Source organism: Cuculus canorus, chromosome 12, assembly GCF_017976375.1.
Source record: "Cuculus canorus isolate bCucCan1 chromosome 12, bCucCan1.pri, whole genome shotgun sequence".
Lineage (NCBI taxonomy): Eukaryota > Metazoa > Chordata > Aves > Cuculiformes > Cuculidae > Cuculus > Cuculus canorus.
The window spans coordinates 2,009,106-2,036,191 of NC_071412.1; the positions used below are offsets into that span (position 1 = coordinate 2,009,106).

At 43.7% G+C, this 27,086-nt stretch overlaps 1 protein-coding gene across 1 annotated transcript in view; it reads left to right on the forward strand.

Annotated features, from left to right (window-relative positions):
• The window catches only part of RFX7 (regulatory factor X7), a 54,230-nt gene that overhangs the window by 13,411 nt on the left and 13,733 nt on the right, over positions 1-27,086 (forward strand). Inside the window, exons 2-5 of the mRNA XM_054077739.1 lie at positions 10,553-10,586; positions 19,181-19,263; positions 20,006-20,128; positions 26,010-26,126. Of these exons, the coding sequence (XP_053933714.1) occupies positions 10,553-10,586; positions 19,181-19,263; positions 20,006-20,128; positions 26,010-26,126 (357 nt within the window). The remainder of the gene's footprint in view (positions 1-10,552; positions 10,587-19,180; positions 19,264-20,005; positions 20,129-26,009; positions 26,127-27,086) is intronic.

The window sequence follows — 27,086 nt, forward strand, 5'->3', positions numbered from 1 at the left end:
CTACTTTAGTATCTTTATATTTAGTTAACTGACCGTCAAAGTACGCAACTTGCAGCTTTTTATTTGCAGAGACCAGGCGGTTTCTGTGTATGGAGTGAGCCGAAGCTGGTAAGCAGAGGCAAGTAAGCAATGCCCCAGGGTGCAGGTGCAAGGCTGAAGGATGGGGGCCCGACAGAACCTGTGGCAGCTGAACAAAGAGGAGGAATTTTTTGAGATCAGAGGTTGTGTGGCTGTCACCATCAGTGCCATGTTCGTCTTGTGTATGTTCAGCTTCTAAATTTTCACCTCTACGAAAAAGTCAAGGACAGGAGTAGGGTTATGGGATGTGCCAATGAGCAGGTCAGGGGAAGAAGCTGCCTTCCCTGTGGCAGTGAAACCATGCCCACCTAGCACAAAAGTGACCCTTCAAGTAGGCAGGTGCTTGGAGAGTGCTTTTAGATACTCAGAGCATTACTCAGCCCAGGGAAACTTAAGAGGTTGCAAGGATTGCATTCCCTGGGAGTTACCAAGGTCAGCACTTGGGTATGGGTTCCTCAAATGGAAAAAAGGGTGCAGAGGAGCTCTGCGGTGGGCAGCCATGAGAAGGAAGGGGATGAAGAGGAATGCAGGTGTCCAGCGATCAGGGCAAATGTGGAGGTAATAAGATATTGCAAGCAGCATTTGGAGGAGGTAGGGAGGTGAAAGCTGGATTTGTTTCCAGAAAGATGAGCTGATGCCTATGGGTGAGCTGTTCAGTGTGTGTGTGTGGGGGGAAGAGATGGATGTCTGTGACACAGAGGAAGGACAAAACATGTGTCAGGGAAGCTCTGTGGGTTAAGCTGAACCTCCCCAGTGCAGCGTCTGTGAAGGGCTAACCAGCTCCTCTTCAGCCCTCGAAACGCTTCTCTGCTTCCTGCCGTGTCAGGTGGCATTGAGATGGTGGCATAGCGTGAAGGCTGGGGCTCCTTCCCAGACTGACAAGGGGACATCGGCAGCTGTCGCCCCTGCAGGTTTTGGAGGGAGGATGGCGGTGTGGCGTGTCCAAGTAGTGGCTTGTCTTGGTGTGACTTGATTGTTGTGTGGGGCTCAGTGCTGGGCTTGGCAGTGCAAGAGGACCTGGTTTGGTCTCTGCAGGCTGGTGCTCACCGAGCGTAAAGCCACAGAAGAGCTTGGATAGGACTGGATAGCACTGCGAACCAGGTGGTATTTCCTGGCAACCAAAGGAAGAGTTAAAACCAGTAGCAGACCTGTTTGTTAACAGAAAGTGACTAGGATAGCTGTGCATCATGGAAATTTTAACAGAAAGAATAAGACAGAAAGAAGAAACATGCTTTTTATCAGCAGGCCTAAATCTGCCATCCAGGCACCTGCACCGGTGTTGGGAATGTATAGGGTAGGAAAGCATAGAGCTGCTAGAACTGTGAGCTTTTATACTGGGTTTGGCTGAGCTTTGTTTAACTGTGTACAATAGAACAGCCCCACACAGACTTGTATGTTCCTGGGTGTGTGTTAAATGTAAGCGGAGCGTAGACCTATTCCTGTTTTCTCCTGAGCATGAGTGGTGTTTCACTTGGCCAGCAGCCGTCTGAAGCCATCGTTGCTCGAGGGAAAGGCAGCAGAGGACCACATCTGTGCTCTGCGGCAGACTGCGATGCACAGCGAGACGCTGCCTCCCTCCTCGTCTGGTTGGATCCACAGGTGTAGAAGTGAAATGATATCGTGCACCCGTGTTTTGTGGGTGCGTGCTTCTTTTTTGCTTGCTTTTTTAAATTTTCTTTGTGTTGTTTGGGGTTTTTCTAAGTGCTGCTGGGGGGCGTCACCCCTGTAGTTTCACTGGACATCCTTTCTTACAGCCACGTGGGACAAAGGCTTGAGAAAAACCTCATCACACTTTATAGCATCTACAGTTCAGACCCTGTAGAAATACTAGCCTTCAGTGATATTGTTGTGATTAGGCTTCTGCTGACCATGACTGAAAATACCACAGCAGATCTTTTAGCTGTCTGTAGACTTGAATTCAGAAGCAACCAAAGATTGATTTTGTTTTTTATAATTAGTTTTAAAACTAAAAGTTTTCATTGTGAAATACATGAGCCATTGCGATGGATGATTTGCTGTTTAGCTCTAAACCTGCCTATCTGACAACTGTATCCATTCATTCTGCTTCTAGTGGGACGTAATTTAGATTAAGTTCCTATTCAAGCAGTCTTTTTTCACGTTGCGTTGTTGAGATCACCTTGTGCTTTTTGTATTTAGCCTTTCTAGGTGGTTGATCTGTGCAGACTGATTTTAGAACAATGCCCTGCAGTGGTCCATGTAGATAGTAATAAATATAGGATGCAGCTCCTCTGAAGTCATATTATCTTCCCAGATGATGTACAGGGGGCATCCCATCCTTGGAATAGTGCCTCCTGCCTGAATATAACAATACACACTGATTTTAATTCAGAGCATTGCTGAAAGAACCAGGGTGAGAGCTGTGTAAAAGCATTTTCTTTTTTTTCTCTAAGAGTTCATTAAAGTAACTTGTGGCAAAATGCTGTATTTAAATAAATGTAAAAAAACCCCAGGAACTGAAATGACTGTCTTGTTGGAATTGAGCACCTGGCAGTGTGTGGTTATTGCAAGTTCTTCCCAGTTACTTTAAGAATTGTGGAACAAGCCTTTGGTGTTGAATACAGCTAGATTTCTTCAGAGAGCTAAAAGAGATGTTTACAGACCTGAATTTCAGATGTAGGTATTCTGACGTCTGCCGGCTAATCGTTTCTTGGCAGCTCATTGCAGTGGTCTACGTTTGAGACTTGGGCGTTTGATTAACAGCCTTATCTTCCTTCTTTGTTCGGTTGTTTGTGTCATTGGCATTATTTAATACTCTTGAAATCATCATAGCGTCAGAAACGGTGAAGGGATTAAATTTTTATCCTATATGAAATTTTTGGATTGCATTTATTTTAGTAACAAGCGTTGAAGTCATGTGTTTGACCAATTTAAACCTGCGCTAACTTAAAATGTCGTGGCATGTTGAACTGCTTTTTTCAGCTCTGTGATGCAGCATTGCTCCTTGTGTCTGAGGGAAAACCGGTCTGGCTTATTCTCTTTGGCTAGTGGAAGGACGTAGATTAGGTTACAGGGAAGCTGAAATGATTGCAGCTCACCCTTGCTGTGCTTGTTGCTTCCTTATTTTGCTGAGAAGTGAGGTTTGGCTTGTATTGAGGAGTCTGCCTTGGAGCTGAAAAAGCCAATATTTACAGATTGGGAAATACTTGCTCTGTTTACTTTTCGAGACCTGAGAGTTGGACACTTTTCTGCATTTCCAGTAGGCACAACTCTGTGGCTATTTTTATACTTCAGGGAGATAACAATACTTCTGTGCTTCCAAAATGCAATTACGGTCCCTGTAGCTTTTATCTGGAGTAAGAATATATCTGCATTTGAATACTGGAAGGTTTAATTTGTCTTGTATTAAATGTTTTGCGCCTGTTTGTGTTTGTGCTAGGTTGGAGTGCCGTGTTTCTAAGGCCTGGCATGGCCTGATCCCCAAGGGAGAGAGAGGAGCCCCTAGGTGGCATCAGAAGCCACTTCATTTTTGGCTCCTGCATGCCGAAGGGTGGGAGGGCAGCGCTGTGCTGTGGGTGCCAGGGCTGCCTGGCCAGGGTGTCCGGCTTGTCAGGGCTTTCCTTTCTCAATAACCTGTGCGAGCAAAAGCTTTACTCCATTAGCCGAGCCATGTGTACAGTTGTCATTTCAGCAACCAACGTTTCAACCTTTTGCAGCTCTGGTTTTTAAATATTTAATTGAAATGCTTTTACAGCCATTTTATTTCTTTATCAACGTGAGCCGACCCAGGCAATGTAACGTGGCATATGTTAAGATGTTAATTGAATAGCAGCACACATAGGCAGCTGTTTCATAATTTTCTCCTTAGATGATCCTTGGCTCCAGTTTAACATTTCTTTGTGCTTCTGAATGGAAGGTTATATAAAGATATATTTAGAGCTGTTAGTCTAAGAAAGAGAAGCATTAATTCAGTACGATTAAGAATTAAGGGCTGAATCCTGCAGGCACCGCTGGGACACAGCGCTTGTTGTGGTAAGGATGTGATAATAGTACCTTTCTGATAGTACCACTTACCGTAATAGGGTCGGTAATCCTTTTATTGAGTGGTTCCTTACAGCATGCAGAGTAAATAGAATTTTTTTTTCAGTGTCACCTGATGTCATCAGAGTTGTGGAAGAGGTTGAATTTTTCCAGAAGGATATGTGGTCAGTTTAATAATGACCCTCTTTAGCGTGTCTTTCAGAAGGATGACTTTGCCAAAGCTGTCGCTGTTTCTATTTAGTAGTGGAGTGTAACTTGCTGTCCTTGGGAGCTAACCGCGTTTTTGCAAGAGGCAAAGAGGCAGCAGGATGCTGGAGAGGAGAAAGAGCCCCTGGGTGCTACCAACAAACAGCCAAAACCTCCTGTGCCTGGAGATGCCAGGCTGGCAAATGCTACTCATGTAGCGTTGATCCCATAGAAGCAGCCTTTCAAGACTACCTCTAGAACCTGTTGTTGAGTAGTTTGATAAACAACCCATGGCGATTGTATGGAGGAACCAGTGATGCAGTGGGAAATGGAGGCTTTTCAGAGCTGAATAATTTAAAAAAAAAAAACAAACAAGTGGCCAAAATAATTCTTCTTTGGCAGACGGCCCTAATTGCTGTCTTGGGCAAAAAGACACAAACTATTCTATGATTGTGATTATTTGAAAAGCATACAGAGTATCTGTGGCAACTTCACCAATGCTATGAGAAAACATCACTCTGGGCTTCCTGGGTTTCATAGAATCATAGAATAGTTTGGGTTGGAAGGGACCTTAAAGATCATCCAGTTCCAACCCACTGCCATGGGCAGGGACACCTCCCACTGGCTCAGGCTGCCAAAGACCCATCCAACCTGGCCTGGAACCCCTCCAGGGATGGGGCAGCCACAGCTTCCCTGGGCAACCTGGGCCAGGGCATCACCACTGTCATGGTTAAGAAATTCCTCCTTATGTCCAGGCTAAATCTGGCCCTCTCCCGTTTATACCCATTGCCCCTTGTCATGTCCCCACAAGCCTTGTAAACAGCCCCTCTCCAGCTTTCTTGTAGGCCCTTCAGATACTGGAAGGTTGCCGTAAGGTCTCCTCGGAGCTTTCTCTTCTCCAGGCTGAACAACCTCCACTCTCTTAACCTGTCCTTGTATGGGAGGTGCTCCAGTCCTCTGATCATCTTTGTAGCCTCCTCTGGACCCGTTATAACAGCTCCATATCCTTCTTATGCTGAGGATTCCAGAACTCCTCACTTGACCACCTGAGTCAAACCATTATATTTTTGCACAATAAATTGTGACTGTGCTTGTCTGCTGAATTTTGCTAAGCTGGACTTGTTGCTGTTACTGACCTTTTCCTCTGTTAGAAGTCCGAGTCCATTGCTGGTGCCTGAACGACAAGAGCCATGTTCCCTATGGCTGTTGGGGCTGGGTGGTCCCTTGCTCGAGCAGAAACAGAGTGTCCTGGAAGTGCTTCTGTCCCACTCCTGCCAATGACACAACTGGGAATCTCTTTGCCAGCAGTCTCCTCTGTGCAGTGTGTTCCAGGACAGGAGTTGTGCTTCAGTGGGTGGGTGTTCCTACAGCGTGTTTGCTGTGCACGTGGGCATGTTCCCCTGGTGTGTGTTGTGCTGCGAGTTTTCCTAGGGATCTGCAGCTGGATGGGTGATAAGGGTTTGCTTCAGTGGCTCTAAGATGGCTTAGAGTTACTAGGCGGTAGCTGATAGTTTCAGGCTTTTTACCCCTCCCAACCACCTTCCTCTTTCTGGTCTCACAGGCAAAAGGCTTTTCATATCCCTTCTGGTTATACGGCTTCTAGTATTTGCAGCAGTAAGGAAATACTTGATGTGCTCAGAGCAACTGAATTCTGCCACCTCTTGTAATACGATAGTCCCATATTGCTCAGCATAGTTCAACTACCTATTCCTGAAAGTAAAATATTGCTTAACTAGAGGAAGGTTTGGCAGCATCTAGTTTTATGCCACTTCGAAAAAAAACTTGCATCTCCTTGCCTGCCCCCCCTGCTTTTTCTCCTCCATCTCCCTGGGTGCACAATAAACCCAGCTGCGCACCTGGGGAGAGAACATGCTCCTCATTCTGCCCATGCCAAGTCAGGGCCATTAAAATGGGGCTGTTTTGAGTAGAAATACATAAATAGGTCAGGGAAAGCAGACACGCATACTTTGGCATAAGATAGAAGAGCAGTTGAGGAAATACTTTAGTCTGATTTCACCCCTCCCCATCCTCCTCAAGATGCTTTCAGGAGTTTGTCAATGTAGCTTCAGCATTTAGGAGCTTGAATTATTGCAGCCTTGGAAATTTAGTCAAGATTCTCTCAAGGATCTTGGGCCTGAAGGTCAAGTCAAAAGCTGAGGCAAGGCAGCCCCTGGGAGGACGTAGGACTGGGGCTTTCCCTCAAACATGGTAGCTTTTGTGGGGAAACACCCTGCTATGGTTCTGTAAACCATGGGCTAAGAACACCCTCTTCTCTGCGATTTTACTAACAAGTAGGAGCTGGGCTCTTGGTTTGGAGTGGCTGGTGGTAGTTCTGCTCAGGTGAGAAGGTTTATCTGTACTGGTGGTGTTTGGAGCATAGCTGACGTTTTTGAGGAGCATTGCTGTAGACAGCAGAACAGGACTACCTCCATCTTGAGTTGCTCAGTGTGCCTTGACTTTCAAACAGCCTGCACGGTGGTATCCAGCAAGCGAAGCTTTGTTGTTATAGTGTCATTGATTTTTTCGATTGTTTTTTGGGGGGTGAAGGTTTGTGCTCCCGGGCTCTAGTGGTGGGTCAGTATCTACTGCAAGGTGATAAATCCAAGGCACCTTTAAAAGCAGCCACCTTTATTATCACTGCTAAGAGACAGCTGCCCCCGGAATCAGAAAAGACACCTTCTTATCCTGGATGAAACTGTTTGAAGTAGCCTGAATTAAGTGGGCTACTTGAACTTCAGCAAGACTGTCAGCATGGAGAGCCATGAGAGTGACATCAGCTGGGTGGGCTTCCAGGTGGGAGTGAGTCGGAGCGAGCACTCTGCAGCAATCCAGGAGCAGCAGTGCTGCCTGAGATTTCTAAATGTAGTCTTCCTGTGGGCTCAAGTCTCTAATGATTATTTTCATTAGCAAGAACATCTATCCCTCCTGTTGCTCCTCTCTAGCTCTTCCTAGATGTGTAGCAAAGCATGTAGGTAGCAGCCTCCAAACATCAGGAACTGCTCTGTGTAAGGCCTGATTCAGCCTTGCTCTTGGTGTTGCTGCTTGCAGTTACTGTAATTGCATTAGTAATTAATTAAGGGACACACTTGACAGAGACAGAATCAAACTTAGTTGTAAATGAAATTTCAGCTTTCGAAACTCATCTGTTCTGTTAGCGAAGGAAGGAGTAGAGTCGAGTAAATGAAAGTGGCAAACTAATCGTAACGGGGATGACTGTTCCTTTGCCATGTTTGTCACTTGTTGGTTTACCTCCTGATTTGGTGGAGATGTATCCTATAGTGTCACCAGATGGAGCTTTTCTGTGTGGTGCTCAGGACCACGAGGAGGTCACTGTCCCAGCACCTTCCTAGTCAGAAGTCTTGTTCCTCGTTGCTTGACTTTGGCATGGATCAGCTCCACTGGAAAGTAAATAAGAAGCATTTGTGCCATTAGGCAGGGGCTTATAGAATCAGGCCATGTTAACCTATGCTCTGGTTAGGGTGAAAGAAGCCTCAGTTTACCACTAACAAGTTTTAATCATTTCCTCCCACTGTACCTAGGGAGCATGAGATGAAGGAAATTCTGTTAAAATAGACATCATGCTTATCCCTGCTGAAGCCACAAGGCCTCTTAAAAGTGTCACAACAATCTGCTTGCAGATTGTAGGACATGAACTTGACTATCCTTTTTGTGCCACCAGTTGACAGAAAGGAAATGTAGAGAAACTGTTTTCTGAGCTCACTCTGGCTCTTCTGCCACAGCTTCTCCACACTGTTGAGCAGAGGAAACAAATGGAAGAGCCTAAACTAAATTTGAGAGGTCACATTACTGACTCAGACTGGTATTTGGAGATAAAAGAACAGTTCTAGGGATCTCCTGCCCAGCTGCCTCCTGGCAACTTGCCTCTTTGCGAGAAGAAAATATTAATGCTTTTGCGCACTTTGGCAGAACCTAGTAGGATGGGAAACCGTGCTGGCTGAAGCATGTTCTCCTGAAAAGTCTAGTGCTCCGTGTTATCTGCAGGTCCGTAGAGTAGAGTGTGGACCTGCCTGTACCCTGCATCCCCTTATCCTCTGTGCTCCTTTTCTGTATTAAGCTGTTGCGTGAAGCCATAGAAAAGCTTTTGCTATAAAAAGGGCATGTGTGCTTGAGCCCTGTTGCCTGCTGCCACAAGAACTGCTTTGTAGGAGAGGCTGTGGATCTGTAGCGGCACAGGGCTGTGAGATCGTGCGAGGGGCAGGAGTCAGCGGTGTGAGCTAGAGTCCGGGTGAAGGAAATCCACCCTCACCACAAGAAGGATGTTGAGGCTCTGGAGTGTGTCCAGAGAAGAGCAATGAAGCTGGTGAGGGGCTGGAGTACAAGTCTGATGAGGAGCAGCTGAGAGAGCTGGGGTTGTTTAGCCTGGAGAAGAGGAGGCTGAGGGGTGACCTTATTGCTCTCTACAACTGCCTGAAAGGAGGGTGTGGAGAGGAGGGAGCTGGGCTCTTCTCCCAAGTGACAGGGGACAGGACAAGGGGGAATGACCTCAAGCTCTGCCAGGGGAGGGTCAGACTGGACATCAGGAAAAAATTTTTCATGGAAATGGTTATTGGGTGTTGGCAGAGGCTGCCCAGGGAGCAGGGGGGGGAGTCACCTTCCCTGAAGGTGTTTAAGGGACGGTGTTTAAGGTGAGATGCCGAGGGGCATGGTTTAGGGAGTGTTAGGAATGGTTGGACTCGATGACCCAGTGGTTCCCTTCCAACCTGGTGATTCCATGATTCTATGAAATGCTGCTGGAGCAGGCTTTGGTCAGCTTTGGGTCAGGTGCAGTGATAACTCTCAGCAGCAGCAGGTTTCCAGGTTTTGGTGTCCTTTGACTTTTCTGTGGTAGTTTTTGAAGGATGAAGTGACAACTTCTTCAGTTGCTACAGTAGATTTAAGTCTCTTTCCCAAGGCAAGGAAAAGTTCCCATTTCATCATCTTTAGCATTCCCTGTTCTCACAAATCTCAGCAGCTCTGCTTTACTCCCTCCTTCCCTTGGGTGTTCCCAAGTGTCCACCCATCTGATTGTCTTCTCCTGCACAAGGTCAGCTGAAGTGGATGTCTGCCGAGGTGTCTGCTTCAGTAGTCTTGTCATACAGTCTCACCTGATGAAATTTTTTATTGTATTCTGTCACGATAGCATATGCAGTTCTTGAATAGGAAGGGGTGTTCGTATTAGCAGCTCCTGCAGAACAGATTTTTAGACAGTCTGGTTTCAAAATTAGGTGGTGTAACAAGCAGGACAGCCAAGCTCCTGCCTTTTTGAGCATCTGATGCAACAGTAGATGCTGCTTTAGTAGCTTTTGTTCCTGTCAACACCAGACACTAGAGCTGTTTATTCTGCTTGTTTCTTACTTATGATTTTAGTATATCCATCAGATATACCTTACCTGGTCTTTCTTTGAATGTGGTAGCACCTGTACGAAAGTAAATTAACTGGAAATGAGATCTTTTGTTGTGTAAACAGGAGATTGGATTATGTTTTATTCTACTGGAAAAAGAATGAACTCTGAAAACTGTTGTTTGTTGCTTGTTCAGTAGGTGTCCAGCAATAGATTGTTGTTTGCATGCTAAAGCTCCTGCTCCTCTTCAGAGCAATGATAAAATGTCTTCAGCTGATGCCATCAGACCAAGCACATGAAATACAGCGCTCTTGAGAAGCACAAAAGCTGCTTATGATTTTATTTATATGAAATATAACAAGTTCCACACTGTTTGCACTCCTCGGCGCATGTACAGAGGTCATTTATGGCACACTGAAATTCAGTCCCCACCCTGTGTCTTAATAAGCCGACTGGGAGGTGGTGAGGCTAACATGGAAAACTCCTAAGTGCCAGAGGGATACCAGTTGTCTGCTTTGTAGCAGCGCTTTGGAAAGCTAGGAATAAATGCCTTGAAGTGGTGGGATTTACTGAAGCGTGGGGAGAGGGAGGTGTTGATTGTGTTTACAGATGAACAAGTGTGGAACAGCTTACAATAAAAGTAGTGACATCCATCCTGGCTGCTTTGCAACTTGGGATAATAGTCCCCAGTTGCAATGATATTATTTAAAAATATAATTCCTCTATAAACGAGCAAACCAGCAAGAATTCAAACAGACGGCTAAGTTTGGGGGGACTTTCTACAAAAAAATAGCTGGATGAGTGTTTTTCCGTAGACTAACAGGATATTTCACAGCAGGAGATTATGCGTGTAGTACAGCGATAGAAATTCTATTGTGTAATATTTTTGTCATTGCTGTTTAGATTAATTCAAGATTTTTATTCTCTCTTTCTTCCCTCACGTCTAGCAAAACTGTACAATCTAAAGTGGACTGCATTTTGGTAAGTACCACTCCAGAATGCTTTTTAATATTTAATGAACCGCAAGACCAAAATAGATGGGTCTGGAGGCTGACAGCTATTGTGAAGCCTTTCTGTAGCAGTGTTTAAGGTACTACCACTAAATTTCATTCCCGTTGCTGAAAAAATACCAGATGTGGGATTGGTGTTTGTTTTCCCTGGAAGCGTTGACCTCTCGTTGCCAGCAGCAAGATTGCTGCTTGTAGAACTGTCAGTATGGGTACAACACAAAAATGACTTCCCGCTTTTGTAAGCATGAGTTTATGAAATGCAAGGTTATTCTTGTGCAGATCACCATACGCAAGAAGCTAATATTGCTTGCAAGTTCCATTGCTCTTTAGGCCTTTAATGACAATGATTATTGCTTTTGTTGTTGTTTTTTTTGAATCGGTTAATTCATGGCTGGTGTTGCATTTTAAGAAGGAATGCGATTGAACTGCTAGTTTGCATAAAACCTGGCGGACTAATGTGCTGATCTGTGAAAATCTCGAAAGTATCATCATTATCAGATTTTTGGCTTGGTGTATTTTTCCTTTAAATCGTGTTAACCCCAAAAGTTGCACACAATCTCAGGTACCTTTCCAGAAACGTGCGGCACTACAGGTCCCGTTAGCTCCACTGTACTTACTTGGGGCAGAGAGGTATATCCTTTTTTTAAAGACGGAAAGGCGTGAACACCTTTGTTTGTGCTTTAAAAACAAGATCTAGACAGCCATGAGAGATGTCTTGGTTTAACCCCAGCTGGCAGCTAAGCAGCACGCAGCCGCTGGCTCACTTCCCATCCGGTGGGATATGGGAGAGAATCAGAAGGGTAAAATTGAGGCAACTCATGAATTGAGATAAAAGCAGATTAATAGGTAAAGCAAAAGTTGCACATGTAAGCAAAGCAAAACAAGGGATTCAGTCCCTGCTTCCCATTGGCAGATAGGTGTTCAGCCATCTCCAGGAAAGCAGAGCTCCACTGATTACTTGGAAAGATAAATACCATCATTCTGAATGTATTCCTCCTTCCCCCAGCTTTCTGTGCTGAGCATGACACCATATATTGTGGAAGATCCCTTTGGTCACTTGGGTCAGCTGTCCTGGCTGTGCCCCTTCCCAGCTTCTTGTGCACCCCCAGCCTGCTCGCTGGTGGGGTGAGCAGCGGAAAAGACCTTAGCTCTGTGTAAGCACTGCTCAGTAGTAACTAAAACATCCCTGTATCAGCTCTAGTTCCAGCACAAATCTGAAACACAGCCCCATACCAGCTACTCTGAAGAAAATTAACTCTATCCCAGCCAAAACCAACACAGAGATTATTTCTGGGAAGCAAATATCTAGCACTAACTCAGAAATAGAGCTTGCTTGCTTGATTTTGATAGTGAGCAGGTTGCGCGTTTCTTTAAATTAGAGTCTGAGGTCATAAATCTTAAGACTGGAAGGGACTGCTTATTCTGACTTTCTACCTTCGGCATTTCATCCAGAAGAACCAGCGGGTACGATAAAAAGATGACAGACAACCATCTGGATGCTATCAGATAAAATCTGTTCAGCTGTACGGCTGAGCTAAACAAGAGTGCTCCTTAAATGCACTTTATCAAAGGCTAATTCAGATGGCACTGAATTCTCTTTCCTTAAATTGTTATCTTAATTTGTTGTGGTAAGGGGCTTAAAGTAAGTTATATTGTTGTATTGTAAGCCAACTTGGGACCCAATTTTGCCTATACTTAAAAATTCTTGGATGCATCCAGCTAAAATAGTGGTCCAAGATGTCATTTTTGTCCACTTTATTCCTCATTGACATTTGTGGATGCAAAGCAGGTGTCTTAATTTTTTTGGATGTGAGTCTTCAGTGGCAAAAGGGCAAATTGCAAAATTGCACTTCTAAAACACTTCTAACTCTTCTGTTCTGTGGTAAAAAGTGGAAAGTGGAGTAGGTGTTTCGAAGTGGCATTGGAGAGGGCGTAAGTAGGAAGTTAACCCATCATCTGCTTCTTGGAAATCTGTTTTAAGAAAATGAAGTTACACTAGGACTATTCGTGCATTACATTGTGCAGATTTGCAGACTTAGGGCACCGGATAGGGATTACCGGTTCGTGTGAACCCACTCATTTCTAGGTCTGATCCCCTGGCTGGACAAGCTCTTTTTTCAGAGTAGTGCTCTTGGATGCAAAGCAGTCTCCGTCGCTTGACTTGGAACAGAGCAAGTGTCCTGGCAGTCTAATTTTCTGTTCCAGATGCCTCCTCCTGTGTCCTGCTGATGAGTTCAGAGGAGTCCTGTCAGCAGTGGGAAGGCCAGTCTAGGTTAGCAAAGGTAGATCTAAAGCTGTTCAAGTAGTTTAAAAAACAAAAGTCCAAGGCCAGAACAGCTTCAGGAAATAAAAGTTAAGGTGAATTCTGGCAAATGGCTCCTGCATTTTTGTGTTTTTCTAGAGCTTCAGGGCAGGCTAAAATTTTGATAAATTGAAAGACCATGACTGAAAAGCTCTGAGTAACTTAGGCCTGTTTTATCCTGCAGAAGGTAGATGGCAGGTTGGAATGTTTACGGGTTTGTCGTAGTGGTTCTGTGCTTGGGGTACCAGTTGCCTGCGGAGAGTCCAACTCCACGCTTAGGGGCAGGTCATAACTTTTGCTTGAAGTGCACATTCTTACATGTTTGATTGAGATGTAAATCTTTTCAAGGCTTTTGAATCAGACTCAGGAATAGTGTCTGTCCTTTCTCTCCCTCCTTACTGTAAGTAAGAGATTTAGGACTAGCTTTCCATTTTATTGGGAGGTCCTGATGATACCTTAAAGCATTGCAACTTGGTCAGTTTGCTGGCGATCGTAAAAAAAAGTAGAGAAAAAAATGACTGCACTTATCCTTTGTGTTTGGTGGCATCAGTCACAGCCGCAGTGCACTGAGCTGCACACAAATGCTGCATAGTTCAACACAGGATAGCAAGAAAGAAAGAAATAGGAAGAAGCAATGGAGGTGATGGCAATAGTCTTTGTTGTGGAGGTAGCTTACTGCAGAAACAGCTAGTCTAAGGGCATGGAAACTGTGACTACTTATACAAGAAACAGAAGTTACCTGCCTTTTACTTGTTATACTGCACCACTTAAATTCTGACATACTGTCAGTTTCTGGAAGATCATAAGAAAATCATTGTATGCCGTGCAATTCAGAAAAGATAATTAGCAAGAATTGTGGTGTAAACAGCCATTAAAAATTCATTATAACATCTTTTTAACTGTAGCAGACATGTCTAGCAGTAGATTCTCTTATGACTTCGCTTGTTATATTTGTTGCCACATACGAAGTGAACTCTTGAACCTGATTTTTGAAATGGTATGCTCTGTATAATTGCTCAGCAATAAGGTTAAGGTTTCTTTCCTTAGCCCTCTGCAGAGGGGTCAGTGCTACTGAGAGGGTGCTGGGTTGGTGGCCATGAAACCCAAAGCTGCTGATGGCTGGAGCAGTTACGATGCGGGCTGCAGCAGCACGTAAGATCTGCTGAAGTCATGTGCCTCAGTCCTGCTGCGGAGAAGGTGGTAGGTTGTCACTTGTCTTTTTGGCCCTGCAGGAGACAGGCAGAAGCTCTGTGGAGCTTTGGCAGCTGTGCTTGGACACTGTCGGTACAAAGCTGCCATGTGTTTTTAGGGCTTGTTTGGAATATTTAGCACCTGAAATATGTTCTTGCTTCTGTTCAGATAAAACTTATCAAATGTATTTATTAGCAGCTTTTTTTAGGATAATAGGCTCTGTGTCAATTGTTAGCTATTTTCTGTCTTGATCATATTTCCAAGAAGCCATCTGACCTTGAACAAATTATTTAACCTATGCTTCTTGTTTCTCTAGTCACAAAGCGGGGAGATGATTGCTTGACTACTTTGCTATTCTTAGTCTGATTGTTAAATAGTAGATGTTTGTTCTATTGAAGTGTGATGAGTTTTAGAACCACTCTGCCAGTACATGCAAGTTACATTGCTGTTGGCAAAGCCATTTTTATTTCCATTAGCCTATAGTTACCTATAAATACTCAAAATGTGGAAAGAAATGCTAAGATCAATCTGTGTCTCTAAAATAGTAGTCTTGACAAAGCATGTGGCACTGCCTCTGGCCTTCAGCTCCCCTTCACCAGAACTCGAGAGCACAAATAACCTGTGATTCTGCCTTCGTTATGAAAGTATGAAATAGTTCAGATTTGAAGGCCATTTTCCACTGTGCACGTTACAGAAATTGTAACTCTGCTAATTGTTCCTTAGAATATTCTTCCGCTATCTTACTTTAAAGTTTGTCCTGTTCTTCCTTGAAACAATCCAGGAAAAGCACATTCCCTGGAGTTTTCCCAAGGTAATCCCTTTGGATAACTTCAGGATGAAACTTCCCTAATGTTTGTGACTTTTCAGTAGATCAGCATCCAGAGAAAAACAGCTTGAGAGAACTGACCCCCCCAAAATCCTGAAACCTTAAGTGATGTTCTGTGATTCTGGAGACTCGCATTCAGATCTCTAGATTCCCTGGTTCAAGCAGGAACATGAATAAACTCATGTTTCTGTAGCAGAGATGAAATCCTTAACTGCATTTCTGTGTTAACTGATCTGTCTCCTTGTGCTGCAAGAAATTTCAGTGTCTAGTTGGTGTCTCTCAGAGTGGAACCAGATGTCAAACCCTGCTATTTTCATTAAAAAAACAACCACCAAAACATTTTAGTCATCCGGGTTATTTCACAGTTGTTTATTTGCTCCATAAACCTGTGTGTTAGAATGAAAAAGAAAGTTGCTTCTCTTCCTGAGAGATACGTGTTCAGTGTCTGTCTCAGGCAGCAAAAGGACACATTCATTTGGAGCAGATCTGTGTGGCTACTGATAATGCAAATATAAACGAATCTCTTGTTTAATTTGTTTCCTGTATATTGTGTGCATTTCTTTAGCAAACTATATTTGCTAACTGTCAAAACAAAAATATCAGATTTCTGCTCCTTTATATGTTACTGAAAGACTTCACTTAGCTGTAACTCCAGGTGTCTAATACCTTGTCCTTAGTTTTTTCTATCTCAGATCACTCAGATGTGTTGAGTGCCTGATGTATTTTTGGCTAAATTGAAGCCAAATTGTGAAAATAATTAAGAACACTGCTTGCACTCCATCTTCACTGAATCTTCCTTAATTTAACATGGTTCCAGTTACAGGAGATAAATATAACGTGGGAAGACCAAGAGTAGCGGAGGAGGTGCTTTGTGATGGCTTCACACCTTAGCCCTGCAAGCAGTGTAGAATGGCTGCACATTTTTGTAACACAGCTTCAAGAAATCTGGCTTATAAATAGCCTTTGGAGAATTAGGCAGTCTGTATCTGATTTCATAGAACCAGTCAATCAAGGTCAAGAAACTTCAAGCAAAATTTTTACTCTGATCCTTTCTAAGTAGCAGAAAAAGATTCCCTAGACATTTAACGTTCTGTATGGGTTTGAAAACTACTGTAGCATAAGCTTTAATGGCTGCACAAAGGGGAATTTGTCCAAGATGATGCCGCTATCGCAGTCTTCCTTTTGATGCTTTGACACTCTTCCACTCTATCAACCTGTTTTTTCCATACTATTGACCCATTTGGGGTGGTGGTAGAGAAAATTCATAGTGTATTTTGTGTTCTTGTTTCTTTTTCTTCTTTTCCATGTGCACCTAACTTGGCTAAGAAAAACTTGGGGTGATTGCATCTTTCTTCTTGGTCAGTAGGCCAGCTGAAATGTTACTTCACAGTCCTGAGTTCTTTGTGATAGCATTAAGAAATGTGAAAGTTTGGATACTCTGGAGAGTTGCAGGAACAGAGTTCTTACTGCATTCACCAGACCTTTAGCACTTTAGGGGGTGGCAGCTGGGGTTGAAGAAGAGGTTGTACTTACCGAGGCTGTAAACCAAGTTTTGAGAGTTTGGGAAACGTTTAGAGAAAACAGCCTAAGGAAAAAAAAATGCCCAACAAATTTTTAAACTAAACAAAATATGATGTTTCCTCAATCTGTTTGCACTGTCATGCTCTATCGCTTTCCTGCGATGGTTTTCTGTAAATAGATTCAGTTGCATCTAATAAGCTTAGGTTTATCTAATTATCACCCAGGTAGGATTACCTCTGAACTCCCTGTGACTCCTGGCAGCCTGTTAACTCTCCTGTTCCGAGGAGGCTCTGCCTCCCCGCAGCCATTGCTGGGAGCTGGAGGAGTTGTGCACAAAGTGCTGGTCATGGAGAGGAGCAGGGCTTGAGTGGAAACGGTGAGAGAACATCACTATCCTTCTGCTTCTGCTGAGGATGCGAGAAACCCATAATCCTCAGCTCTAGGAATGTAGGTTTGCTGATGAGAGAGTCACTGGCTCACACGCATCCCTTGGAAAAAGTTCTGCAAACATAATCCCAGACATATTTTTTCTCTATGTGTGTATTATTGGGTTTTTGCTGTTGTTTTTTTAATTGAAGGGTTTGACGGATGGGACCTGTGTGGTAGACCCTTCCTCCGTGGCTCTCCGCACACTGAGACATAGCAGTATTTTTTGTTGAAAGTTTTAATGTTTCTTTTAAAACCTCACCCTTTGTTTTGCACTCTGGCACGTTAGATTGGGCAGTGAGAGATTGTTTTCCACCTCAGTGTCGGAGTCGTTGGGGGTTGTTTTGTTTTTGCCTCGGATGCTCTTGCCGTATGGATTAGCGTGAATCATAGAATAGATTGGAAGGGACCTTAAAGATCATCTAGTTCTAACCCCCTGCCACTGGATCAGGCTGCCCAAGGCCCATCCAACCTGGCCTTGAGCCATGCCAAAGGAATCTCGCCCAGTCAGTGTCCTTCGGTGTGCTGCTTTGGCATTTGCCACTTAAAACAAAAAGCAGCCAAGCTCCTTGAAGAAGAGACGTAATAAACAAGTGCATGTATTCTTGCAGTTGTTAAATGTCTATCTTTTCATAAATAAATGATTATTTTTCTGTAAATTCTTTCTTTGAAGGGTGTTGGTCTTTTCAAGAATGGGTTTGTTAAAGGAAAACTCAATGTCCAAATGCTATGATTGATGCGGGAAGGGAGGAACAAAGAATTTGACAAAGTGCACCCATTAAGAAATACCTTCCTGGATATTTGGTGGTCTGAGCTGTGCTGCTGTGGAGCTGTGCAGAAACTGGTGTCAGCAAATTTCAGGGTTTTTTCAGAATTAAAAAAAACTAAAATGTGTTTGCTGCAGCTTATAAAAGCTGCAACTCCAGTGTGTCACCTGGCTGCTGCTGGAAGTGTTTCCCTTGGCTCTGAGGGGGTCTGTGCATCACTGGTAGCCTGGTTCTGTGGTGGGTTTAGGCGGTGGGGGTTAGCAAGTCCCGGTGCCCTTCCCCAGGCAGCACATCCCACCATTCCTTGCCTCGAGTCCAAGGTCAGGGATGGGCCCCATGTGTTGGGCGCAAAGCCAGTGCAGGGGAAGTGAGAGCCGGCCTCTCTTTGCTGCTGCTGCTTTGTGCCGGCCGAAGTGAGGTGGATCCGGGTGTGACGGGGGCATTAGGGAGCCCAGGGTTGAAGTGAAGGTTGGGTTTTTAGTTTCCCTGCACTCTGTTCTGCTCTTTGCTGAGGTAAACAGCCAGGTCTCACTACCTGTTGGTCTTGCTCTCTTGATTTTTCTCTTCCTTTTGGAAAATGTTGTATTGACCGTAAGACGCTGATAAAGGAAAAGAGAATTAACTGTCATCCAGAACCTGTATTCTGCCTTAAAAAGAGATGGTGCGAGTCTCTGCCTGCATTTGGATGGTGCATCACCTCGTGGGTTGCCCCTGCGGCATCTTCCTGAAGGAGAACCTGCTTGCTCCTTGCTGCATTGCTTTACTCCTGCTGCTGCTGAGCAGGCCTGAGTGTATCACCCCAACTGATTTTCCCTAGTGTTTGTAAGTTCTTGTAGCTGGTTTTAGATGAGAAAAAGCTAATTCATACGTAGTGATCACTGTATTATACCTGCAGTAAAGCCCTTCCTTATATATGATCCTCAGCTGGTATCCACTGGAGGGAGGAGTCTGGCATCACTGGGATTCGTGTTAACTGGATGGTGTGTCTCAATACCTGTTCAATAACTCTGATTTCTAAAGGAAATAAAAATGTACATCTATATGGATAAATTTTAAAATGTCTTAATTGCAGTCTGTGATGCTTAACTGTTAACACGTAGTGGATTTCAGGATGGGGTCTGACATCTGTGTTGTTACAGCGTAGCTGGTTTTTGATGCTGTGTTCTGAGAGGTGCTTCATGTGTGCTCTGAGAGGATTAAGCTTTCACGTTACATGTCTGGTTACACAAGTGATCCGTTACTGACGTTTTTCCAGGTGCTGCTTTTGTTGCATGTGAATTTTGTCACGGTGACCATTGCTAGTGTGTGATGGTGTGCAAATGAAACAGAAAATCATGTTTCTAGTCCCAGAGCACTCACAGCCGTGATCTTCCACTTAAGTAAATACTGTCTCGCTTAAAATTATGTTACTTAGGAGTACTCTGTTGGATGACAGTTTTGGCTGTCAAGCTCAACTCTTATTGTTTGCTTTCTTTCCCCCTGCTCTCTCCCTTTTTTTTTTTTTTTTAAACCAAAACCCCTTTGTTATCCAGCAAGAAGTTGAGAAGTTTACAGACCTAGAGAAACTCTACCTCTACCTTCAGCTGCCTTCGGGTCCCAACAATGGAGACAAAAGGTATGCATGTGAGTGTGTAAACCTGAGCAGCTAGTATTGAAAACTTACTTCACTTCCTGTGGCGTTTGTCTGCTGAGGAGCCATTCACGTGGGCCATTCACGTGGTGCGTTTGGGAGTAGAAATGGCCTTTATTAAACATTAAGGACTCTTCTCTTCCTGAAGTTTGGGTTTTGATTTTTTAAATTTTTGAATCTTTAATGCATTAATAGCTTGTAAATACAAACCTCCTAAATGCAAGAGTCATCAGAGAATGCGTTTTGCAGCCTAAGCGTGATCATTCCTGCACTGTTTATGTAGGAAGTGATAATATAGCAACACAAACGTGATGGTGGGGGAAAGAAGGAACTGGTGGTATTTCTGGTAACACTTGTTTGTGTAAAGGAAGATCTAGAAAACCAGCCTGCAGACCACAACATCACAAAATTACTGTATGTTCCCAGTAGGATGGTTGTAGGTAGGCAAGTGCCTACAGCAAGCTCTCTGAGCGTCTCCTGGGAAAGCTGGGTGTTTCCAAAGGGCAGCTGGCGAACTAAATGGGCAAAAGATTAGAAGTGGTCAGTAAGGAACAATAAACTTAAGAGGGAAAGTAAGAGGACTTTCACCCACCACTGTCTACTCATGGTTGTGTATCAGTCAAAAACTGGAGGGTAGAGTCTGTATTTAAGAGTTGTTGGATGTAAGAGTTAAGTTCAAGGAGCTATGGAGCAAAGCTGACATCAGTATTGCTTCTTCTTTCACTAGTGATCAGATCTCCATGTCGTCCAGCCGTGCCCAGCAGATGCACGCCTTCTCGTGGATACGGAACACCTTGGAGGAGCACCCTGAGACATCCCTTCCCAAGCAGGAGGTTTATGATGAATACAAGTGAGTGCTTCCAAACTAGATGCCTGCATGTGGTTTTACCAAGCGTAAACTGTTTACTGGCTCTACAGGTGTTTTGCTGGTGCACGTCCACAGGTGCACAGAGCAGAACAGTGTGCCTGAGAACACGGTGGCGTCAGTGAGCAAACTGTAGTCATTATTTCTGCCACTGAAGATAGGACCGTGACGTTTGAACTGTACGTTACATATGCTGAAGGAAAACTGCAAGGATTTCTTAACAAGTATACATCTGAATGAATACTGGTTTTGTTTTGTGGTCAGAGAAGCACAGGCAAAAAGCACCATTTACTATTTTGCAGTACATTTTGGTCTGCTTGTATATTCATGCAAATACGACTGCCTTAACAAGGATGAGGGGTTGAATTGTTCCTCCTGGACACACAGCTGTTTTGCACATAAGATGTAGCCCATCACACCTTTCTTTCCAGAATAATGCATAAATATCGGACCTTCCTGCAGCAAACCTGATTTCTGTAGAGGCACAATATATCTGAATATGTATGAAACCAGTAACCAAGGCCACTGTGAATCTGTGTTGTCAAGTCTCAAAGCTACCGTGTAACAAGAAAGCGATTAGAAGCAAGGGAGAGGGAGCTGTCTGACGGAAGCTGGATTTGAATTCATTTACAGAACGTTCCCCACAGGGGGAAAAAAAAAAATCATCCTCAACCCAGTTGCCTGAAGATGAATAACAGATTTATGATCTAGTATGAACATTTCCATAATCTGAACGATTACAGTAATTTGCAGCGTGCTGAATCCCTTCACCTCCTAAGTGCCTACAGGATTGAGCCTGTAGTACTTGTTATTGCAGGGTTGCCTTCTGCAAATAACTCCTTTTAATTAACTCTCTCTGGTCAAGTTTTTTACTCTGACTGAGCTGAAACATGATGGCATTCGCTTGCCTGGGGTTGATAAACATGCACACACCTATTTCTGAAATCTCGCCATCGACTGGAGCGGTGACGCAGCCTGTAAATATAGCCAATGGCACAGACGTGCCGGGGTGGCCAATCCCTGAGCAGCAGCCGCTCGCACAGACACAGCAACAGCGGCAGCTGCTGTGCGGGAGAGAGATGGAAGCGTTATTCTTAAATATATTTCTTATTAAATAATTTATGGCCTGCTTCAGCAACAAATCTGCTTGGCTTCCATGCTGTGCCAAGCTGCAGATGCCCGGAAAAATCATCATCTACAGATTGTGGAGTGTGAAATTTGGATGGCTTTTGTATGTAGCTGCATCAAGTATTTGTGTATTGTATTTTTTTCCCTAACAAAATAAGGGTGGTAAGCAAATATTCAGGAAAATATCAAATGTTTGGAATCTGTTCTCATTTGAAAGCATCTGTTCTGTTTTTAAAACATTCCGTTTCTTTGAATATTTTCATGAGTTATTCTTGCACACCAAAGGAAGAGAGTAGTCTTGGAGTGGGAGGTGGGGAACAGGCATATAAATAGATAAAGAGTTTTGATCAGTCATTTTTTTCTTTACCCAAAGGTGTTAAGACCTCTCAAAACTCACTTCTGTGGTATTAATGAGTTACCGTTCCGCTCGTCTGTGTGCAAAGATAGATGTTGGGTGAGCTCACAGTGTGCAATTGTATGCGCTCTCCACACACACGTCCAAGTTACAAAGCATCCAGAGAGTGCCGCATCATACCAGCATCTCAATTCCTGCTGTAAATTTTTGTCAAAATAGATCTTGCAAAACTACTGGGCCTCTGCATCACCTTCCAAGTGTTACTTTCCTCTGAGGAGGGCGAGACAGAAGCTTGCACTGTGCCCACATCCAGCTTTGGCAAGTGTTGATAGTGGTTCCAGTTCCTCCATGTTTCAGTAGCTTTTTTCTGCTGAGGTTATTCAAGACAGCGAATCTTTCTGTTGTCTTAGTCTTCTATTTCATTGTGAATTCACCCCTCTAACTGGATAAAAGTGAATGGATTCATCCCCCTTGTGGAAGGGACAATATAAATGAAAAATGCATCTGGATATAAGGCAGTAGCACTTGGGAAGGTTGAGAGCTTGCAGCTGAATTTCAGCGTGGAGGTAGACGAGAGCTACTTCACCTCCGTCGTTGGTGCTGTGATGCTGCTTGCCCTGACAGAACACTTCAGGCTGTAAGAAGCTGCGTTTCTGTTGGGCACACGCAATTTGTCCACCAGCTTCCTCTGGGACTTCTTGGGGAACGCAGTCTGGAAAAATATTTTGGGAATTCATGGGGAGCTGCCTAACATGTTATCTAGCCTGCAGAGAAGGGATGCTGCTTCCTATCACATCCTCTCACTGTTTTCTTGTAAGTCGGTTTTACCTGGATGTCTTCTCCCTAGTAGGAGATGCCCTTCTGGAGGCAGCCAGGTGTAGGTTTAGCTGAGCTTAGAGAATTAGAATTTGAGCCCAAGTGCAGTCTTGCACATTTTATGCAGACAAAATCCCTACTTGCCCACAAGATTTGTTGACCCTTCAGTAAACACTTGGGCCCTCTTATCTTCTTGTCTGCAGTGATGCAATGAAAGAAAGTCATTCATATTTAAGTTTGGTGCTCTGAAGATTCACTTGATACATTTAATATAGATGAAGAGGTCTTTGAGTCAGCTCATATCTCTTTTCTTTAGGCTGTAAATCATTAATTCTTGCTTTATTGGCTGTTGGGCCACTTGGTGCCACCTGATGAACTGTTAGGGATGTTAACTAACAGGTTAGAACAAGAATATTCAGAAGCTGGTACAGAAGGGAGCGGTAGGCATTGGAATACCATTGTTGTTAAACAAAACAAGGTACTTACTAATCTTGTTTGATAGCATTTAACCAGTGGCTTTATATAAAACTCCTTGATACTATCAGGTTGGCACCTGTTGTGTTGTAAAGTCAGGTCCTCTGTTATGAGCAACCACCTACGTATTCCTTTCAAAAGGACTCATTTCTGTGCCAGCCTTGTTCATCAGCTTAATGAGAGCCTACTTCTTCCTAAGGTTCTTCACTCTGACACGTTTATAGAGACCAATTGTTTTACTGGATAGGGTAAGCCAAGATCTTTGTTTTCTTTCGTGCAATAGGTTCTTTATCATTTGCTACCCATAATGTTTTTTCTGCCCAGGAAGCTTCGTCCGCTGGGCTGCAAAGCCTGACCTTCTTCTGTGGCTTTTTCTTTAATCTTTTGTGGTTTATTCAGGTGCACTACCACTACTAAAATACAGAAATGAGTACATTTAACTCAAAGATCTTGTCAAAAGAAAGAAAGAAAAAAAAAAGCTTTTTCTCGTTGGCTTGTAGGGGAGCTCTGTACAAAGGAATGTAGGCAACGGCGTGTCCATTGTCATTCCTGTCTCTGCAGAGACCTTCCCTCCCCACATCTTCAAATCCCACCCACCCTTCAAATAAGCAAAACAGCTCCTGGGCTCAGCGTGTGCCAAGAGTGCGAGTAGCAGAGAGAAGAGCTCCAGGGGAGAGACTCCTGGTATGTGTTGTCAAGTCAATGAGAGACCACAGATGGACACAGAGGATTCTCAGATGAGCCAGGAGGAGGAGGGGCCGTATGGGATGATCTGTCTGAAAACTGAAATTACGTGGTAATCATAATAGCTCAGAAATCACAAGCTTGCAGGAGCTGCCAGGATGGATACCAGGGGGGCACGTAACTGTATGTTTTGTGGCTAGCAAGTAATTGTCTTGAAACAGATGTGCTAGACTCGAGCTGCTTTTTTTCTTTTTCTTTTTTTAATTTTTTTTTTTCTCCAGAAGGGGGAATAATTTTAACTTTAAAGTTGATTGATTTGGTACATCCCTAATTCCCTAATCCTGTTGTTTTGCTGGGTTGTTTTTTGTTTTTTTTTTCTTTTGTTTTGCTGACATTGTTGAGTTTCCATCAAAGATACTGCTGACTGTGGAAGAAAAATTCAGAGCGTGCTCACTCCTTTGCATGCTGTAGTCGCCATCAGTAAGCAACAAAGACCTGCATTTTAGGAATTGACAGAGTAAAGTTAAAATCCATTGGAGCCTGGCAAGACGTAAGGGAAAAAATGGTGCACAGAGATGTATTACATGGAAAGCAATGTCTGCTTCCTAAGAGGGTGCAGCGAGGCAGGAAAAGTGATGTATTCCTTTGTATTAACTTCAGAGGGACACATTCAGAATCCAGATTCTGTGACTAACATGCACTGAAATGCTCTGTGTTGGTATATAAATTGGATAAAAACCTTCTTGATGTCCCATAGAGGAATTGGACTAACGGCTGACAGTATACCAGGTTGTAGGCAACACCTGATTTGGACAGGGTGGCCTGGTAGCTGGGGGAAGTTGGTGCACAAACTGCAGGGAAATGTCAGAAGCCAATAGCATAAATATTGCTCTTTATCATCAAAATCATTGTGTTTGTGGTGGTGCCTTCCAAATGCAGGATACCTACGTTATAGCCAAGGTAAAAGCAGCAAATACCTGCCCTGCAATATCTGGTATTTTTATAGAGAGAATAAATGCAGGGGAAGTATCTCGGGAAATATATACTGCTTTCTACAGAGCTGCAGTTTGCAGAGAAGGCATTTTGAGTGGCCTACCTGGATGCAAACACTGTTGCTAATCGTTACTGCTTTTACTAGGTGATGCTGAGGAAGGAAAAACGTCTGTTTTGGGAGTGCTGCTTGCTCTGTCTGTCTGTCTTTCTGTTTTTCTGTCTGTCTTGAGATTTGTTTGCATGTATGTACCTGATGAGAGCGACAAGCAGCGTGTGATGGGTGAAGTTACTGGCTTGGTGCCTACACAGCCACCTTCTTTTCAGAGGCAGGTTGGTTTGGTGTGTTGCTGATAGAACTTCTCTCGTGTCACATCTGGGAAATACCAGAAAGCTCTCAAACAAAAGGCAATATGACAATCTTTGTGCAGCCGTAAGTCTGTGCTGTATATGTGAAGCTCCCAGAGCAGTTCCTGGTGGTGTTCTCTGCATTCACATCTTTCTGATTTTCCAGAAGTTCATGTTTTGCAGCAAAATCAAGGAGTCTTGTTCTCTGCCTTGAGATACTTTTTTTTAAGTATCTCAGGTGTCAAAACGTCTGAGGAGATGTTGAAACAAAATTCCTTCTGCTGTTTTTGAGAACCGAAGATGGGTAACAGTGCCCATTTTACTAGAAAAAGTAAATGTGGGAAAATAATGACCTTTTTTTGCGTTATTCTGCTCTGTCGTCGGGTTGTATATGCAGTTGCATGAAGATCTACATTTGCAGAGGCAGTTGAAATCTCCGAGTTAGGACCACAAATGAATGTCTCTAACGAAGCAGCTCTCATAGTTCAGTAGTGGTAGAGAACTGGGTCCTCACTATGTGTTTATGTTACACCTGTGAAAGTGAAGCTGGTTCCCTGGGAAGGTATGTTTTATTAAATTTAGTTCTGTTAAGCTCTATTAAACGGAGGTTGTTTAGCAGAATCTTTCTCTGGACAGTGACAAATTTCTTACCTACTGCTTTTCAAATATTGCTGCAGGACTTAAGGCCTTACACTCAAGCTGCCCTTCTCGCTAGAACAGTGTCTCTGCTTTTATTATGTCCTAAAATAGGTGAATTGAAACGTGCTTCAAACTAAGTTGTGGAGTAAACCATAACGGTGCTCTAAATAATGTCACTACTTGTTATATCTCCACATGACTTGTCTTTGAACTCAGTGGAGAACAAGGCAAAAACTATGGTATTAATAGCTCTGTTTATACATTTTTAATGCGTTCAGTTTGTTGTGGATAGCTTCATTAATGTTAAATGTGGTTCTAAATATGGATGGGTATAAGTGTTTTCTTTTGAAAAACTTTGATGGAGTCTAGCCTGCAGGCTGCCCTCTTGTATTAACTCTGATTCCATTCACGCTTTCTTTCTCTTTGTTGCAGGAGCTATTGTGACAATCTTGGCTACCACCCGTTAAGTGCTGCTGACTTTGGAAAGATCATGAAAAATGTCTTTCCAAATATGAAGGCCCGTCGTCTAGGCACAAGAGGCAAATCAAAATATCCTTTGCTAGAGTGCTTTCTCAGTAGCTGCTTCTGCACTTGCCTGGAGAACACCTGTCATTATGGCTTAACCACCAGCTAAATGTAGAAGTGATGTTAAATACAAAATGCAGGCATTTTTCCAGCCTTCTTTAAAAATCATTAATTGTGGTAGGGTTAGGTTGCAAGATACAAAGTTTGGAAACAAGCACTTAAATTTAGGTTCTGATGCTTAGTTGTCACAGCAGCGAGGAATTTAAGCTTTGTCATTTAATGCAAAGGGGGAGACACTGGCATAAATTAACTTGCCATATATGTGCAGCAACTAATATTCTGTTGGCAGAGCAGCTAGGGGTTATCAGAACACTTCTTCCTTTTCTGTTATGCTCATGCACATTACTGGTTGTAAAGCCAAAGATCCTTCTTAATCTGTGCTACAGATAATTCATCAAACTGCCTCCCCTCAACTGTTAGTATTGCTTGAAAGAGAAGAGGGAACTGGGAAGTCATCACAAAAGCTGACTTCAGAAGTGGAAAGCACAATCCAACGCTCATCCAGCCCTCGGAGGAGGGAGATGGCTTCCTTCAGTGCACAGTGCAGAACTCCTGAGAGAGGAGAGACAAGTCAGAGCAAGAGCTTCTAGGATGAGGAGCACCGTCTCTCTCTCTCTCTCTCGGCTGCAGTCCTTCTGCCTGTGCCCAGAGTTGGAATCTGCATCCTGCCCTCCTTCCGTGTGTTAGGAAAATAGTCCCTTGCAGAAGGCCTGCAAAAATGCTCCCCAGTTAAATGGTAACTTAATACAAACCTTGAAAAGTACTTGAAAAACCCAATGTTGTCATAGTGTAAGTAGATGTAATTGTGACAGGCAGAAACTGCACACAGTTAGATCTTGGGACAGATTAGTTTATCAGTTAATAGGCAGCCACTGTGAAGAATTTGGGGCAAATGCTGTGCAAAGGAATCTGCTGGTACCATTG